Source organism: Chenopodium album, chromosome 7 (assembly GCF_948465745.1).
Source record: "Chenopodium album chromosome 7, dcCheAlbu1.1, whole genome shotgun sequence".
In the NCBI taxonomy this organism is placed as follows: Eukaryota; Viridiplantae; Streptophyta; class Magnoliopsida; order Caryophyllales; family Amaranthaceae; genus Chenopodium; species Chenopodium album.
In genome coordinates this window covers 69,936,089-69,956,013 of record NC_137840.1, presented here as the reverse complement: position 1 = coordinate 69,956,013, position 19,925 = coordinate 69,936,089, and the positions used below count along the sequence as shown (strand labels likewise).

General features: G+C 37.6%; 1 protein-coding gene and 1 long non-coding RNA gene across 2 annotated transcripts; one reads left to right on the top strand and one right to left on the bottom strand.

Annotated features, from left to right (window-relative positions):
- Window positions 1-140: 140 nt before the first annotated feature.
- On the bottom strand, window positions 141-1,777 carry LOC145639344 (uncharacterized). The gene is made up of 2 exons (XR_014114870.1): window positions 1,558-1,777; window positions 141-454 (listed from the first exon to the last, which is right to left on the bottom strand). It is a non-coding gene; the product is annotated as an uncharacterized LOC145639344 (long non-coding RNA).
- A 3,266-nt stretch (window positions 1,778-5,043) lies between these two features.
- LOC145639342 (E3 ubiquitin-protein ligase UPL1-like) lies at window positions 5,044-19,828 on the top strand. Its single transcript, XM_081690566.1, has 17 exons — window positions 5,044-5,247; window positions 5,433-5,530; window positions 6,859-6,954; window positions 7,037-7,243; window positions 7,339-13,891; window positions 13,993-15,089; window positions 15,172-15,471; window positions 15,551-15,755; window positions 16,045-16,313; window positions 16,413-16,711; window positions 16,973-18,089; window positions 18,169-18,315; window positions 18,447-18,527; window positions 18,634-18,859; window positions 18,961-19,100; window positions 19,268-19,374; window positions 19,478-19,828. The coding sequence occupies exons 2-17, from the start codon at window positions 5,435-5,437 to the stop codon at window positions 19,578-19,580; spliced, it is 11,043 nt and encodes a 3,680-aa protein (XP_081546692.1). The 5' UTR covers window positions 5,044-5,247; window positions 5,433-5,434; the 3' UTR covers window positions 19,581-19,828.
- The last annotated feature ends 97 nt before the right edge of the window (window positions 19,829-19,925 follow it).

The following is a 19,925-nucleotide window of genomic DNA, read 5'->3' as shown; positions in this document are numbered from 1 at the left end:
GTTGGGCTTATTTAGCTTTATACTCTGTAGTTATTCATAACAATTATAAGTAACTTTTGGAAAATAATTCAGTTGTTTCCCTCAAAACCATATGCAGAAATGCATTACGGAGTACGTCTTAGCTTATGTAAACAATAAGGTGAAAAAAGTTGAACATGGTGGTAAAAAATCTGATAATGCAAGCAAGGTATTTCAGTATCCTTTTGAAACACATTACATTTGAAGCGCAACTATATATCACAATTAACAAATAACAATACAAAATGATATGGAATAACTATTAATTAGCAACACAATACCTTTAACCTGCAGTAAGATTGCGAGTAAGTTAGTTAGAATTATGAATCTCCCTTTTCTTCTTCTCTGCAGCATCTGTCGCGTTTACTTGCATCTTAGCTGTTTGCAAATCAGCTATTGTTGCTTCCTTCTCGTTTCTTGCCATCAATGTTTTCCCCTTGCAGACACGCACACACACAGCATAGAAATTGAGCAACATGAGAACATTGTACGGACTAAAATATTACCAAGGGCTGGACTGATTAGTCTATTTTTGGGACTTTTGGGATATAAATTCAGGGTATATGACATGATATTGGAATCTCGGGGATCAACTAGGGTCTAGGGTTACTACCCGATATGATAAATGATGTTCGAAAGTTCCAACTCAATTCAACTGATAAAACAAAGTCAGTACTTCCAGGCTTCCAGCCCAAATAAGTTCAATGTAAGTTGAACAAAAGAATGTACAAATGCATAAAAGTTTAACTTAAACCGATTTTACCAAAAATGAGTTGAAGACACCACACCTTTGTTAGTCATTATGATCACGAGTGTGGAATACGAATAATGGATGCAATTTAAGTGATTCCTAGCCTAAGCTTCGATGCTGGTCATCTGTTCATGTCCTATTCATCTGATTTCTACTCAATGAGCCACAAGGCCCACAACGGTAATACAAATTGCAAATAGAGGTGAGGGATTTAAACTTGAGACTTAATGTACAATTGTACACAAACTCTCAGTCTTAACCATTGACCAATACATCATTGGGGTATCTTTCACTATTACCCCGTAATAAGGAGATATGGTAATTTCTTACAATAACGAGACATACCCAATTATTGTTTGTGTTTTTAAATACTAGGTAATTCGTCAAAATTGAACTATAGACACCACAAGTAATTTATGTTTGACGTAAGTCAATACTACTCATGTAATCACGTGTATAGGGAGGGACATTGATACCTTAGAAGCCAAAACTGAGGTGAAGTATACTAATTATTCCCAAATTTTCACTTATTAGAACGTATCCAAACTTAAATTAACTGAACTTATTAAACCTCATTTAGTTGAAAATTAAACTTGTGTAATCCTAATTAACCCGTATTAGCGCTAAATTGCTTATTTGAATCAATCTAAACTTATTTTTTGTTGCTGAAGATATCTAATATGAACCAACCTATCATAACTAAATAAGATGAACGGAACTCACTTCCTTTGTAAACAAAACTTACAAGAATTCTCCAATAAAGAAAGGTAAGATTGAAAAGAAGGTACCTGGCCAACAACAAAGGCTTTGCAATAGCCAAGACATTCTTGGACGGAAACGCAAAAAGTGAGGCAACTATTTTTCATATTTGAGAAACATGATTTATGTTGTTCTTCCATCCTACTATTTCTTCTGCTTAAATTGGTTTCTTCCATAATTTTCAACCAAAATAAATCTCAAAATTCTCTCAAATTATCAATGTATTTTTTCCCAAATAAAAAGGTATCGAATTTGCTTCACTTGTTTCAGTGTTTTGGGAAGGTAGTTTGCCGCGTGTTATTTGAGGTGTAATAAACGTGGCAACTCCACATTTATATGCTCTATTTTCTATTGTGCCCCTACACTACTGTATTATTGCCTCGTGTTTTTTTTTTTTTTTCTCAATCACGGTAATCCTTTCGTATTAATTGTAACATTAAATTGAATAGTACGAATATAATTTTTGGAAAATTATAAAGTAAGGATCAAATTAAGAATTTTGAAATATAGAGTATAAGCTGACATGACACGAATTGAACACGAAATTGAGTTAGTGTCAAAGATTTATGACCGCTTAATAACATGGGTCAACTCGACAATGAATAATATATTAAAAGACGTTTATAAAAACGTATATACGCAAGATAAGAGGATTCAAACCCCAAATCACTTACAACAAAATTGACTATTTAGCCGTCTAATTAAGCTAATTATCAAACATGTTATAAATACATATATATATATATATAAAAGTATAAACCAAATGGTTTAATTATTATTATTTTTTTTTTAAAAACACATTCATTCAAAGAAAATTAAATCATAAATGACAATGTATATTAATGATCAGTTAGTTTCATGTAAATAGTCCGGGTAGGGGTGTTCATAAATCGGACCGGACCAAAAAAATGGATTGAATCACCACGGGTTGACCCTAGACCGGACCGAAATAATCGGTCTGGTCTTTTATTCGGTCCAGTCCAAAACCCTATAAAAATTGGTCTTGGAACAGACTGTTTTTTTTATTAAAAATATACCTCTTTTTTTTTTTTTTTTTTTTACACAAAAATATACCTCTTAAATAATGGTTAAGATTATCGTTAATAAGCTTAGAAAACTTTAAGGCCTGTTCTCTTACGTTGAAATTCAGTTTAGTTCAGTTCAGCTCCTAATTTCCTTCTCTTATAAAATATTCATTTCAGTTCAGTTCAGCTCCTAATTTCCTTCTCTTATAAAATATTTCATTTCAGCTCAGTTCAGTTCAGTTCAGCTGAGTTCAGTCAATGAGACACATGCCCTTAGTTTTATAAGCTTTTTTGTACTAAACATACAAAAGAAGACGTTAAAATATAGTTTTTCCTTTACTTTTTTTCATGTTTTCCATAACTTTATTAAAAATTTAGATTTTTTTTTAAAAAAAATCTTAAATCGGTCCAAATCGGTCCGGTCTTCAATTTTTAAAATTCTAATTTTCAATCTTCGATCCAATCCAGCAGGTCGGTCTGGTTTTGAACCGATGAACAGCCCTAGTCCGTGGCATCGCCCGGGCCCAAAAACTAGTTTATACTTATAACAAGACAATACGATACAAACAGGACATGAAAAAGCGAGTTAGTGTTAAGGTCATTTCAACACCATTAGTTAAAAGGGTCAACATGAAAAGTTTATTAAATGGACCAAGTTAGTGTTGAGGTCTTTCAACACATTTAACTTCGATTCAAATGCAACACAACACGTTTGTCAGCTCTAATAGGTAGTGGGGTGTATTTAATTGTTAGTGACCTGGATAAATAAGTACTTCGTAATAAAATATTAGTGAGTTATTACCACATAAAAAATTGTTGCAATTAATCAGAAACAAATGAAAAACAACAAGTTAAATAGATTACAGCCTTAACGTTATTGGTCTAGTTTAATTTTGTATGATTACGCAAGTGATTAAAAAAAATACTATGTATAATAATTAGTTTTTTTGAAATAGAGTGCACCGATTGTGACTATGACCTTTGTTTATAACAAAAGCTTGGAATTAATGGAACTTATTTTTCGATTGTTCACCGTTTTTTGGAACTTAACTTATTTTAGTTGTAATTTGTACTTGAGTAACCCATTATCACAACTTATTTTTCATGAAATGAATTATTCTGAATTTATTTAAACTTATTTACCCCTAAAATAAGTACAAATAAGGTGAATAGAACCGACCTTAAATTTAGATAATAAAAAGCATAAATATAATTGGCACAATGTCATCTCCACCATATAACCAATTGTACCATGCTTTGTACAATCGGTAATGATGAATTATGAGCCTGGTAAATTTTATTAATTTTGTTCATTTTGGATTAGTTGACCAAAATTGATGTATGAAGTCGATTTGAAAATTATTTTCATCGAGTATAAAACATAATGCTTGTTAAAGGTTGGATACTTTGTTGGGATTGAATACTTGGAAGTGCTTGTGATAATTTGTTTAGTGTTCTTTCTTTCTTCTTCTTCTTCTTTTTTTTTTTATTTTTTATTTATTTTTTATTTTTTTTATTTTTTAAATAAATATTTTAGTTAAAAGTATTAATTAATTTTATTTGATCATTATCATAAATTTGAAATGAAAAAAACAAACTACACCGCCCGCCAACACCTAAACAAAATAGAAAATTTCAAATAGGAATTAAAAACAATGCAAAATATTCCATTTCTAATCACATCTTGTATTTATTTTTCCATTTTAGTTGAAGACATTATATTGACAATAAATTTATATTTATTATGTTACTTTATGTAAGCAATTTACATTATCGTCAATACATCAACAAAATAGGAAGTTTCAACGCTACAAGTAATATAGAATGAAGATACGAACACAATACAAAGTATGCCATTTCCAACCACATCTTTAAAAGAACTTCAATTTCAATCCAACACCATTATTCTACAAATCTGGTCTTTACTTCAATGTTTTTTAGAAGATTATGCAAAGCACATCCAAAACACTGCAAACACATCCCATCAAAATAAATTCATTTACAGAGTTTACTTTTCACATTTATTATGTATCGGATTAATATAAGGAATAAAATACATTATGTTCAAATCTATAATGTGTAGTACATAGATTATTCAGATATTTTAAAATTTACCTCGTCCGAAACTCACTCTTTATCAGCTTATCTAATAGAAGTACTCAGTTTTAAGTCATTCGTACCATGTACTTGCATACAAATTATGCTTGTAAAAACCGCCATTTTGAACCCTCCCTCCATCTAAGAAACATACAAACACAAATTTATGACCTAACTTCAAGAAACTTTTAGAATAACCTTAAAAAGTATACTAAAAATTTACAACTCATAGTAATAACCCTAATTACCCATTTAAACCGACTCTAATCTTACCATTTTCTTAACTCTTCATTTTTTTTTCATAAAACTATATAAATAAAACCTAAAATGTCATTCATTTTCAAATAAACATTTTTCTTTTCTTTTTAAAAAAACTCCCAAAAAAAAAAAAAAAAAAGAGAGAAAAGAAAAGGAAAAGGAAAAGAAAAAAGCAAGAAACAAAAACACCAGTTTTCTCTTTCTCTCTCCTCCATTTTGCTTTGGTGTTCCGCCTCTTCTGTTTCTCTCTCCTCTTTTTCTCTCTCTATTCTTGTATAGTCGAAAATCCAAGAACAAATTTCGGATGTGTATGCATCTTCATCTTCTTCATAATCTTTGGTACTCTTCTTTTGACTCTTTAATTTTATCTCTCCTCATTTTTAGGGTTTTTTATTTGTGGGTTTTAATTTTTGGAATTGATGATTAATTTATGAAGTTTGATTCTGATTTTAATTTTTGCTTTCTGGGGTGTTTTTTTGGTTGATTATGGAGAAATTAATCAAGGGAAGTTTGGATTTTTGCAGAAATGGCTACCTTAAGATCGAGTTTGCCGTCGCGGCTTCGGCAGCTCTTTTCTAATGAAGGATCTTTTGGTCCTTCTGTTCAACTTGATTCTGAGACGGTTAGTTTATTTGATTTTTCTGTTGTTTTTATGAATTTTTGATTTGTTTTTGTACTAGGATTTTTGGGCATTGATTGCTGATTTAGGGTTTTTTTTTTCTTCAATTGTGGGGATGGATTTTTGATTGGGTTGTTTGTTAGGGTTTACTAATTAGTTAATTATAAGGGTTTTGGATAATAGTTGATTAATTAGCAGTTTAATGTATTGGGTTGATTGTGCTTTTATCAAAATGTAACAAATTTAAAACTTTTAGTGGGTTTTTGTATGTGCCTTTGTAATTAAATATATTATTTTGCTTCATGTCAGTCTTGTATAAAAACAAATGCTTTGCTTGTTGAATTAACATTCAAAACACTGTGGAAGAATCTTCTTATTGGTGAATTGAAATCTATCTGTGCAAATGTAAAATGGTGCCTGGATTTGAAATAGCGCCGCAGGATAGATATATATGTTTGGTATTTGAGTAATTTGTTATTATAATTGTAAAATGAAATGGTGTGAAAATTGTCTGGTTTAGATTATTAAATTTGTAAATTAGATTTTAGTGCACGGTGCACCCCACAATAGTAGGTGAAGATGGCTGAGGCAATTGACTAAACTTATGGATCAGATTAATTGCAGCTATGTGATAAATTTTCCATGTGTGTCAAGATTTTATAAAAGGATGAAGATAGTTTTTACCATTGTTTTTTCGCATCGTGATCAATGTGGGAAGGTGAAGATTCTGAATCTTGTTTAATAATTGATTAGATTGATAGGAACTTGTGTTTATCTTGTTTTCGTAATACGGAGTCGTTATAAGGATACATTTGAATGGATGAGATCTTATACTGAATAAATTGGACGAATTTGTTTCCGTGAGGTCTTCCGTGTAGTAATGAATTTATCTTGGTGTTTTTACATGGAAAATGTATGATCAATGCGTATTTGCAGCTTTATTATTCTGCTTAAGCTTTATTTTGGTCTTGTGCGAAAGCTGTATGATCAATACCTAGTTTCAGCTCATTCCTTCTGTTTACAATAGTTGTATGATGAATTCTATCTTTTTGTTTAATTTCTCATTGTATTTTAAATGATAATCTGGATTTTCTGTTTTCTCATTGTGTCACATTTTCATTCACTTTGAACTAGCCAAGGCTTTCTTATAAGTCAGAACTGTTGATATTAGAAAGATTGGGTAATATTGTGGAGGTCATTAATGCTTACTGCCCAAGGCTTTAGGCGGAGACTTTTTACCAACTATGATTTGATATTGTTGTATTCTCAAATCAGTTAAATGATCTCAATGGTGGGTTTTGTTGATTCGATCTTTTTTTTTTCCCTTGCAGCCTCCTAAAATCAAAGCATTTATTGACAAGGTTATTCAGAGTCCACTGCAAGACCTGGCAATTCCATTGTCTGGTTTTCGCTGGGAGTACAACAAGGTGGTTCTTTGTACTATTTGAAATGATGTTTTTACATTTGTGTATGATGCTTGCCTCAACTTTCCTTTTCCTGTCTTTTTAGGGGAATTTTCATCATTGGAGACCACTGTTTCATCACTTTGATACATACTTCAAGGCATATCTAATTCAAAGGAATGACCTCCTCCTCTCAGATACTATTACAGAGGATGAGGCCCCATTTCCAAAGCATGCTGTTTTGCAGATCTTGAGGGTGATGCAAATCATCCTTGAGAACTGTCACAATAAGGGTTCATTTGATGGTCTAGAGGTACTGTGAAGTTTATTAGTTTATCTGTTTGTATCAGCAGTTTTTATTACATTTGATCCAACTAATTTTGTTTACTGTTATTGTTTTCTGGACAGCATTTCAAGTTTCTTCTTGCATCAACAGATCCTGAGGTTCTTTTGGCCACATTAGAGACTCTTTCTGCACTAGTAAAAATACCTCCCTCTAAGTTGCATGTAAGTGGAAAGATGATTGGACTTGGCTCTATCAATAGTTGCCTATTGTCACTAGCCCAGGGATGGGGGAGCAAGGAAGAAGGCCTGGGTTTGTATTCATGTGTTGTGGCAAATGAGAAGAGTCGAGAAGAGGGATTATCTTTATTTCCCTCTGACGCACAGGACAAAGATGAAAAGTCTCAAACTCGTCTAGGCTCGACCTTGTACTTTGAATTGCATGGGGTTAGTCCTCAAAGAAGTGGGGAAAGCAGTAGTGATGTAAAATCTTCTAGTTCAACCATGATTCATATGCCAGATCTGCATTTAAGGAAAGAGGATGATCTTTTGCTCCTTAAGCAGTGCATTGAGCAGTATAATGTACCAATTGAGCAGAGATTCTCGCTGCTCACAAGAATCAGATATGCACATGCTTTTCGTTCTCCCAGATTAGGCAGATTGTACAGTAGAATTTGCCTTCTTGCTTTTATTGTGCTTGTGCAGTCTAACGATGCAAATGATGAGCTTGTGTCTTTTTTTGCTAACGAGCCGGAATATACTAACGAGCTAATAAAGATAGTTCGATCCGAGGAAACTATTTCTGGAACTGTCAGAACACTTGCTATGCTTGCATTGGGAGCTCAATTGGCTGCATATTCATCATCTCATGATCGAGCCAGGATGCTGAGTGGTTCAAGCATTAATTTTGCTGGGGGAAACCGAATGATTCTTCTGAATGTACTTCAGAAGGCAATTTTGTCTTTGAAGAATTCTAATGATCCTTCATCTCTTGCTTTTGTTGAGGCACTTCTGCAATTCTATCTGCTTCATGTTATATCTACTTCAAGTTCGGGGAGCATCATCCGTGGCTCGGGAATGGTTCCAACATTTTTGCCTCTTTTGGAGGATTCGGATCCTGCACATATGCACCTTGTCTGTTATGCTGTGAAAACTCTTCAGAAGCTGATGGATTACAGTAATGCAGCTGTTACCCTTTTGAAAGATTCGGGAGGTGTTGAACTTTTAGCCCAGAGACTGCATATAGAGGTTCAAAGAGTAATTGGTACAGCTGGTTCAGATGATAATGTGATGGTTTTGGGTGAGGGTTCAAGCTCTTGTGAGGATCATTTATATGGTCAGAAGAGGCTCATTAGGGCTTTGTTGAAGGCTCTTGGGTCTGCGACCTATGCTCCTACAAACGCATCCAGCTCCCAGAGTTCTCATGATAGTACCTTGCCATCCACTTTGGCTTTGATATTTGGTAATGTTGGGAAATTTGGTGGTGATATTTATTGCTCAGCTGTTACCGTTATGAGCGAAATCCTCCATAAAGACCCCACTTGTTTCCCTATTTTACATGAATTTGGTCTGCCAGATGCATTTTTATCTTCAGTTGTTGCTGGTGTACTACCTTCTTCGAAGGCTCTCACATGCGTGCCTAGTGGCTTGGGTGCTATTTGCCTTAATACCAAAGGTTTGGAGGCAGTTAAAGAAAGTTCTGCATTGCGTTTTCTTCTGGATATTTTCACATGCAAGAAATATGTTGTTGCTATGAATGAAGCTATTGTTCCTTTGGCAAATGGTGTGGAAGAGCTGTTGCGTCATGTATCTTCACTCAGAAGCACCGGGGTTGATATTATTATTGAGATTATCAACAAAATCTCTTCTTTTGGGGAGGGCAGCTCTTCAGGCTCATCTGAAAAGGTCAACGAGGGCAATTCTATGGAAATGGATTCTGGAGCGAAAGCAAGTGGAAGTGAAAGCTCTTCCAGTATTGTTTCTCCTGATTCTGCTGGGGAGGGGATTACTGATGAGCAGTTCATTAACTTGAGTGTCTTCCATGTAATGGTGCTGATTCACAGGACAATGGAGAATTCAGAAACTTGTCGGTTGTTTGTAGAGAAGTCTGGTATTGATGCTTTGTTGAAGCTTTTACTCCGGCCTAGTATCGCCCAATCCTCTGAGGGGATGGCTATTGCTTTGCACAGCACCATGGTTTTCAAGGGCTTCACCCAGCATCACTCTACTCCGCTAGCTCGTACTTTCTGTTCATTTTTGAGGGATCATTTAAAGAAGGCTTTGACTGGATTTAGTCTGGTTGGAGGGTCATTCTTGTTGGATTCTAAGGCTAAACTTGACGATGGAGTTTTCTCTTCATTGTTTCTTGTTGAATTTCTTCTATTTCTCGCTGCTGCAAAAGAAAATCGGTGGATATCCGCATTGCTTACAGAATTTGGTGGTGATAACAAGGATGTATTGGAAGATATTGGGAGAGTGCATCGTGAATGTTTATGGCAGCTTGCACTTCTTGAGGATGCTAAAGTAGATGTACAAGAAGGTGCTGATTCTGTTTCTGCACCAGAATCACAGCAGGTATCTAGTTCTGGCGGGACTGAGGAACAGAGAGTCACTTCTTTTAGGCAGTTGCTTGATCCCCTATTCAGAAGAAGGATGTCTGGTTGGAGTGTTGAGTCCCAGTTTTTTGATCTTATTAATCTCTACAGAGATCTTGGTAGAGCAAGTGGGATACAAAGAAGTACTTCTGATGGCTCAAACCTACGTCTGGGAAGCAGCCAGCAATTACGTGAGTCAGGTGGTTCAGATACTGATAGTGCTTCTAGGAGGGAGGAGGATAAGCAGAAAAATTATTTTTCATCTTGTTGCGATATGGTTAGATCACTTGTATTACACATTATGCATCTACTTCAAGAATTGGGGAAGTCAATGATGTTGCCTTCTCGTCGACGTGAGGATGCTGTTAATATATCACCTTCTTCTAAAGCTGTAGTATCTACCTTTTCCTCTATCTGTCTGGAACATATGAATTTTGGGGGTCATATGAGCCCTTCTGGATCTGAAGCATCAGTATTCAGCAAGTGCCGATACTTTGGCAAGGTTGTGGATTTCATTGATGGCATCTTAATGGACAGGCATGATTCCTGTAATCCTGTACTGTTAAATTGCTTGTATGGGCAAGGTGTCATTCAGTCTGTGTTGACGACATTTGAAGCTACAAGCAAATTGCTGTTTACGGTCCCTGCATCACCTATGGAGACAGATGATGGAAATCTGAAACACGAGAAAAAGCAAGAGTCTGAGCATTCATGGCTCTATGGACCTCTTGCTAGCTATGGGAAGCTGATGGATCACCTGGTCACCTCATCATATATATTGTCTCCCTTTACTAAACACTTGCTTGTTCAACCTTTATCTAGTGGTACTATTCCATTTCCACCGGATGCTGAGACATTTGTCAAGGTTCTACAGTCTATGGTCTTGAAGGCTGTGCTTCCAGTATGGAACGATCCACAATTTGTTGATTGCAGCTATGAATTCATCACTTCAATTATCTCTATTATTAGGCATATATATTCTGGAGTTGAAGTGAAAAATGTCAGTAGTAGTAGCAGCAGCAACCGTGTAACTGGTCCACCTTTAAATGAAGCAGTTATTGCAACAATTGTAGATATGGGGTTTTCAAGGGCCAGAGCTGAAGAATCTCTGAGACAAGTTGGAGCCAACAGTGTTGAGTTGGCAATGGATTGGCTGTTCAATCATCCAGAGGAAGTCCAAGAAGATGATGAGCTTGCTCGTGCACTTGCTATGTCTCTGGGAAACCCGGAGTCAGAATCAAAAGAAGATGCTGTGATTGAAAGCAATCAAAATTTTGAAGAGGAGATGGCACAGCTTCCACCAATTGATGAATTGTTGTTGACTTGTGTTAAGCTTTTGCAGTCAAAGGAATCCCTAGCATTTCCAGTTCGAGACTTGCTTATGACAATGTGCTCCCAGAACAATGGTCAATACAGACCTAATGTTATCTCCTTTATTGTTAACCAGATAAAGAAATGTAACTCTGTAACAGATGGTGGGAATAGCTCTATGCTGTCTGCGTTGTTTCATGTTCTTGCTTTGATTCTCCATGAAGATGCTGTGTCCCGAGAAACTTGTCTGAAAAATGGCTTGGTTGAGCTTGTCTCTGATGTATTGTGGCAATGGGATGGGGGATCAACTGGTGGGATAGAAGCACATGTTCCTAAATGGGTAACAGCTGCATTTCTTGCTGTTGATCGTTTGTTACAAGTTGATCAGAAGCTGAATCCAGAGGTTATTGAATTGTTGAAGAGGAACACTGAGAGTGGCCAGCAGAAACCAGTCATTATTGATGAGGATAAGCAAAATAAGCCGCTGGAATCATTACAACCGCGTGTTGATTCTGATCAGCAGAAGAGGCTTATTGAGGTTGCTTGTAGCTGTATTAGGAAACAAATGCCCTCAGAGACAATGCATGCTGTTCTCCAGCTATGTGCGACACTGACACGAACCCACTCTGTTGCTGTTAATTTTCTTGATGCGGGGGGTCTTCCTTTGCTTCTCAATCTACCGACGAGCAGCCTGTTCTCTGGTTTTGACAATATTGCATCTACTATCATCCGTCATATTCTTGAAGATCCTCAGACCCTTCAGCAGGCAATGGAGTCTGAGATAAGACACAATATTGTAACTGCAACAAACAGACAATCTAGTGGAAGGCTTACTGTCCGCAACTTTCTGTCAAATTTGACATCCGTGATATCTAGAGACCCGGTGGTATTCATGAGGGCTGCACAGTCTGTTTGTCAAGTTGAGATGGTTGGTGACAGGCCATATATTGTATTACTGAAAGATCGTGAGAAGGATAAACTTAAGGACAAGGAGAAAGAAAAGGAAAAAACATCTGAGAAGGATAAACCATTGGGTATTGATGCGAAGCCTAATCCTGGTGGTCTTTCTCCTGTGGTGTTAGGAGGTGGGCAAGGGAAGCTTCAGGAATCCAAGAGTTTTAAGGCTCACAGGAAACCTCCCCAAAGCTTCATCAATGTAATCGAACTTCTCCTGGATAGAGTTGTAACGTTTGAACCCCCTAAGAAAGATGATTCCTTACCTGGAGCTTCGGGTACACAGTCCACAACTAAAATGGACATCGATGTTGCTACATATAAAGGAAAAGGAAAGGCTCCTGTGATTGAATCTGAAGAAAATGAAGCACAAAACCAGGATGTTTCTGCTTCACTGGCCAAAATTGTGTTTATGTTAAAGCTTCTCACAGAGATTCTTGTCACATATTCTGCTTCTGTGCATGTTTTGTTGCGGAAGGATGTTGAAATTAGTAGCTGCAAGAACCTGCCACAGCATGGCTCTTCTGGATGCACCTCTGGGGGATTATTTTTCCATGTTCTGCACAAATTTGTCCCCTACTCTAAAAGACCCAAAAAAGAAAAGAAATTAGATGGTGACTGGAAGCACAAGCTTGCAACCAGGGCCAGTCAATTTTTGGTAGCTGCATGTGTGCGGTCTGCTGAGGCAAGGAAGAGAATATTTACAGAGATTAATTCAGTTTTCAATGACTTTGTGGAATCTGCTGAGGGTTTCAATTCACCAGGCAATGAAATTTTGGCCTTTATTGAACTTATAAATGATGTGCTCGGTGCTCGATCCCCAACTGGTTCATATATCTCATCAGAAGCTTCTGCTACTTTCATTGATGTTGGTTTGGTCAGATCATTGACTCGTACCCTACAAGTGTTGGACCTTGACTTGGGTGACTCATTAACTGTTGTTACTGGACTCACCAAAGCATTAGAATTGGTGACAAAGGAATATATACATTCTGCTGATGCTCATGCAGGTAAGAATGAGGGCTCTGCCAAACCCTCTGATATTAATTTGCATGAGAGAACTGAAAATAGTAGCGATGGTGTGCAAGCTATAGCAGCTGCTTCTCAAGAGAATGATAATTCTGTTACTGATGTTCGAGGCGATTCTTTTAGCGTTGGGCATATGTATGGTGGCTCTGAGGCTGTAACAGATGATATGGAGCATGACCAGGATCTTGATGGAGGCTTTGCTCCAAACGAAGATGATTACATGCATGACACACCAGGTGATGGAAGGGGCCTTGAGAATGGGGTTGCTAATGTAGGAATTAGAATTGAAATTCAACCAGATGGACAAGAAACTCTAGATGACGACGACGATGATGAGATGTCTGTAGATGATGCGGATGATGGAGATGATGATGAAGATGATGAAGATGAAGATGAGCATAATGATTTGGAAGAAGATGAGGATCACCACCTTCCCCATCCAGATACTGATCAGGATGACCATGAGATGGATGAAGATGAGTTTGATGATGAAGTTTTGGAGGAAGAAGATGAGGAGGATGAGGATGATGAAGATGGACTCATACTTCGGTTGGAGGAAGGCATTAATGGGATCAATGTACTTGATCACATAGAGGTTTTTGGTAGAGATCACAGTTTTGCAAATGAAACTCTGCAAGTGATGCCTGTAGAATTATTTGGCTCTAGGCGCCAAGGGCGTTCTACTTCCATATACAATCTTCTTGGACGAAGTGAAAACACTGCGCCGTCTCAACATCCATTGCTCGTTGAGTCCCACCCTTCTTCAACTTCGACGACTTCTAGGGCTTCAGGTAGATTGGTGTTGCATTTGATTTTTTTTTTTTGGTTTCCACAGTTGATTGCTTATCTTATTTTTCTTAGTGTAGACTTTAACACATGCTTTGACTTTCAGAAAATACAAGTGATCTGTTGTTTTCTGATAGAAACTTGGAAAGTGCTTCTTCTCGGCTAGACACTATATTTCGTTCTGCGCGAAATGGACGTCAAAGTCACCGGTTCAATTTGTGGCTTGATGATAATGAGCAAGGTGGTGGTTCTAGTTCAACTGCTATACCACAAGGCTTGGAGGAGTTTATTGTGTCACAGCTGAGGAGGCCAGAGACGGAGAAGCCTTCTGATGAAAACAGGACCAGTGTTGACTCTGAGAGAAAGATTGATGCTGGCGAGCTGCAACCATCTGAAACAAGTATGAGGGAAGATACTCCAGTTGAGAATAATGCAAATGACCAAAGTTCTTATCCTCCCGTACCATCATCTGAAGCAATGGACAGCTCTAATTCTGATAATAGATTGGGGTCAATTACACCTCATGGAACTGATGTGCCATGTGCAGTGTCTCAGTCTGTTGATTTGCAATTTGAACATAATGATGCGGCAGTTCGAGATGTTGAGGCAGTGAGCCAAGAAAGTGGTGGCAGTGGGGCAACTTTGGGAGAAAGTCTCCGAAGCCTTGATGTTGAAATCGGGAGTGCTGATGGTCATGATGATGGAGCAGACAGACAAGGTTCTGCTGACAGAATGCCATTGGGTGAGTCACTGGGAACTCGGACCAGGAGAAACACTGTTTCGTTTGGTGCTACTACCCCTGCTGGTGGCAGGGATACACCACTTCATAGTTTAAGTGAAGTTGCAGAAAACCCTAATCAGGAGGCTGAGGAAGGTGTTCCTGGTGATGGGGGGCAAACGACGGGTGATGGTGAGTCTGGTTCAATTGATCCTGCATTCCTTGATGCACTTCCAGAAGAGTTGCGAGCTGAAGTTTTATCTGCCCAGCAAGGTCAGGTTACGCAGCCTGCTAATGCTGAGCAGCAGAATACTGGAGATATCGATCCTGAATTTCTTGCCGCACTGCCGGCAGATATTCGAGCTGAAGTTCTTGCGCAGCAGCAGGCACAGAGGCTACATCAATCCCAGGAGCTGGAAGGGCAACCCGTTGAGATGGATACTGTTTCAATAATTGCTACCTTTCCTTCAGAACTCAGAGAAGAGGTAAATTAGCAGATATCTTTAAAAGAGTAATTTAAGTGCTGATTGTCATGTTTTCATCTTTATAAATTCACATTTTTGCCAGGTCCTTTTAACATCTTCTGATGCTGTGCTGGCAAATTTAACTCCTGCTCTTGTTGCTGAGGCAAACATGTTACGTGAAAGATTTGCTCACCGTTATCACAGTCGCACACTATTTGGTATGTACCCAAGAAGCCGAAGAGGCGAGTCTTCCAGAAGAGGTGAAGGAACTGGCCTGGACAGAGCTGTTGGTACCGTTGCTTCACGTCGTTCAGTTGGAGGTAGACTACTTGAAGCTGATGGTGCTCCCTTAGTTGATACGGATGCTCTTAAGGGAATGATAAGGCTGCTGCGTGTTGTTCAGGTGTGTTATGCTTCATTGAAATTTCTGAATTTTTTTATTTGTTAGTTTTTGAAAGATTCTAATGTTTATTTCTTTGCAGCAAGTCTATAAAGGCTCATTTCAGAGACTTCTTTTGAATCTGTGTGCTCATTCCGAGACCAGGACTGCATTAGTTAAAATTTTGATGGAGATGCTGATGCTTGATGAGCATAAGCTGGGCAATCAGCAAAATGATGCTGAGCCTTCATATCGGCTGTATGCTTGCCAAAGCCATGTGATGTATTCACGCCCTCAGTTTGTTGATGGTAAGACTTGTTGTAATTTTACTGATGGAACTTATTTATTTACTAATGGAGCTTTGCTTGCTTCTGTTTGATTTGATTCTACGTGGATGTGTTTGCCAGAAGACCCACTGTATAATTGTAATCAAGGCTTCTTTGGAACTTGAATTTGTAGACTGTTCAAATTCCTGTACATGCGAATGTTCACTTTATTCCATTTTTGTTTTGATATGAAGTTTTACATTTTGAATTGCTTTTTTCTTTCTTTTTCTTTTCCTTCCTCTAATTGTATGGTCTTTCATGTGGTGATTAGGAGTCCCTCCTTTGGTTTCTCGGCGAGTTCTTGAAACTCTAACCTACCTGGCTCGAAATCATCCCTTTGTTGCCAAGATTCTGCTCGAACTTAGACTGCCACTTCTGTCTCATTGTGCATTTGAGAATGCAGATAAAGTGCACGGTAAAGCATTGATGATTGTTGATGCTCAAAATGCTGAGGCGCATGAGGAGTTGCATTCTGTTGCTCTGTTATTGGGTCTTTTGAATCAACCTCTTTATTTGAGGAGCAATGCGCACTTAGAACAGGTGAAGATATTACGTTGATGGAATTTCTGTGTTAGTCTCATTTATATCTTTTGCTTTAGTTTTGCTGGTCTGATAATGATGTTTTCTATTTCATGCCAGCTCTTAAGCCTACTGGATGTTATAATTGACAATGCTGGAAGTAAATCTAGTCAAAATAAACCTGCATTACCTGCTCCAGAACAGCCGTCTGGCTCTTCTGAGGTACCTACAACCGATGCTGAGATGCAACCTACTGATTCAAGAGCAATTTCTTCTGAAGTCAATGTGGAATCTAAAGTTGATGAGTCTATGGTACCTTCAGTATCTGGTTTAAGTGAGGCATATGATGCTCAATCTGCTCTGCTTAGCCTTCCTCAATCTGATCTTAGGCTGTTATGCTCTTTACTTGCAACTGAGGGGTAAGTTCTTCAAATCCTTATTTAATTCATAAATTTCCTTCTGTTTTGTGAAATTAAAAATTCATAAGGTTGTGTCACTTGTGGTTCCATTGCTCACCATAATTGTATGCTTCTCATTCTTCACTATTCCTTGTTGGCTTTCGGAGAATGGTCACTTTGCACAATATCTTTGACGTGTGTATCTTATGTTGCTCTGCATTTCTGCTGAGCTCATTTGAGTTTCCTTTTTGCTTTTTAAAAATAACACAAGGTTTTATACAGTTTGTCAGATAATGCTTATGCACTTGTTGCTGATGTGCTGAAGAAATTGGTGGCTTATACTCCATCTCATTGTCATTTATTCATAACTGAGCTTGCAAACTCTGTGCAAAATTTAAGTCAATCTGCCATGGAAGAGTTGCATTCCTTTGGAGAGGCTGAAGGAGCACTCCTACATTCTACCTCTTCTGACGGAGCAGCAATACTGAGGGTGTTGCAGGCTCTTAGCTCTCTTGTTTCCTCTGTGAATGAGAAGCAAGAAGATCAGCAAAATGATGTTGGAAAGGATCACAGTGTTGCCCTTTCTCTTGTTAGCAAAATCAACTCTGTTTTGGAACCCTTATGGCTAGAGCTGAGCAGTTGCATAAGCAGAATAGAGGTTTATTCGGAGTCTGGTCTTGAACTACCTCCATCTCTAGCTGTCAAATCTAAACCTTCCACTGCAAGCCCACCTCTCCCCGCTGGCAGCCAAAATGTCCTGCCTTACATTGAATCTTTCTTTGTGACATGTGAGAAAATATACCCTGGACAGCCTGGTGCAAGTCAGGACTTTACTGTTGCTGCTGTTCCAGAAGTAGATGATGCCAGTACTTCTGCCAGCAAGCAGCAGGTATTAGGCCCTGTCTCCTGTGTTGATGAGAAGCGTGCTGCTTTTGTGAAGTTCACTGAGAAGCATCGAAAGTTGTTGAATGCTTTTATACGGCAGAACCCTGGGCTGCTTGAAAAGTCCTTTTCCTTGATGATAAAGGTTCCTCGTTTCATTGATTTTGATAACAAACGTGCTCACTTTAGATCAAAGATAAAGCATCAACATGACCATCATCACAGTCCTTTGAGGATTTCAGTGAGAAGAGCGTACATTCTTGAAGATTCATACAATCAACTGCGAATGAGGTCTACCCAAGAATTGAAGGGAAGGTTGACTGTGCATTTCCAGGGAGAGGAAGGTATTGATGCCGGAGGGCTTACTAGGGAATGGTATCAGTCATTGTCCCGGGTTATCTTTGACAAAGGTGCATTATTGTTCACTACCGTGGGCAATGATTCTACCTTTCAGCCAAACCCAAATTCTGTGTATCAGACTGAGCATCTATCGTACTTCAAATTTGTTGGGCGAGTTGTAAGTTTACTTTCTTCATCCATGCAAATTTGTGTCATTTACTTAGTTTACTGGTGCTGAGCTACATGAAACATTACAGGTTGGCAAAGCCCTGTTCGATGGTCAGCTTTTGGATGTTCATTTTACTCGCTCATTTTACAAGCATATCCTTGGTGTTAAAGTGACTTATCATGACATAGAAGCCATTGATCCGGACTACTACAAAAATCTTAAATGGATGCTTGAGGTATGTGTCTTTTATTGCTGTGTTCTTTTTATAAGTCACAAGTGAAAAAGTTTCCTTTGCTTCTATTACCCCCTTCGTATTTCTTTTTGCCTTTTTAGAATGGCTTTCTTATCATCTCTATGTTTCTGCAGCATGATATAAGCGATGTACTAGACCTTACTTTCAGCATTGATGCTGATGAGGAGAAGCTGATATTGTATGAAAGGACACAGGTATGAATCTTCTCTATTTACCATGTGTGTGTGTGTGGGTTTGTTTTTTATTTTTTCCCTCTCAAAGATAAGGTTTTAACATTTAGACTTGGCTTAAAAAATACAGGTGACGGATTATGAGCTAATTCCTGGTGGACGAAACATTAAAGTCACAGAGGAGAATAAGCATCAATATGTAGATTTAGTTGCGGAACACAGATTGACAACTGCAATTCGTCCTCAAATTAATGCTTTCTTGGATGGATTCACTGAGCTGATTGCTCGAGACCTCATATCTATTTTCAATGACAAAGAACTTGAATTATTGATAAGTGGGCTTCCAGATATTGATTGTAAGTATTGTGTTCTTTAACCACGCATCCTAGGCCCAAAGAAATTCTCTTTAGTGTCTTTTCTTTCTGGTCTCTTACCATCCATATTTGTTGTTTTGCAGTGGAGGATATGAGAGCGAATACTGAATATTCTGGGTACAGTCCTGCATCTCCGGTTATTCAGTGGTTCTGGGAAGTGGTCCAGGGATTTAGCAAGGAAGATAAGGCACGCTTGCTGCAATTTGTTACTGGCACTTCCAAGGTAATTATTTTTCTTAAAACTATATTTGCATGGTTTAGATTTGGCTCTTTGGTTGGATTGCCCCAAAGTTATGGGGCGATTCCTTTTGTTATACTCGTATCATTTTAGACCTTGTCTTCTTACAATGGTTTTTGATCTAATTATGATACCATCTATTATTCTTTCAGGTTCCTCTTGAAGGTTTCAGTGCCCTTCAAGGCATTTCAGGCGCACAAAAGTTTCAAATACACAAAGCATACGGAAGTGCAGATCATTTACCATCTGCGCATACATGGTAAAAAAAAACTCTTGCTCAAACTTATTCACTTGTCCCATTGTAAGATGTGTTTATATTTTTTGTACATGACTCTAAAACTTTGATTTTAAATCTTAAACAGCTTCAACCAGTTGGATCTACCCGAGTATCCTTCTAAAGAACATCTGCAGGAGAGGTTACTGCTCGCGATCCATGAAGCTAGCGAGGGATTCGGATTTGGCTAAGAATCTTGATTTATTATGGGTAGTGGGAACGAGAGAGTTACTGTAGATAAAAATTGTTTCCTTAGTTATTATTGAGCTGTAATTGGGAGGGCAAGTTGGAATGTGGACTTTTGAGTTGATAAAATTGTTAATATAATGTACAGTTCTATTAATTTGTCCACCTATATAATTGATACTTGGCAGTTTTTGTTCTTGCCAATTTGCATTTAGCTGAAGGTATTATATAAAGTTAATCTTATTTTTCCATAGCTTTGAGAGCGCAAAATGTAAGACTTATTATAAGAAAAAGCTTTGATTAATGAAGGGAAAGCGTTAATCAATTAATCAGCCAATTGGTTCTATGAC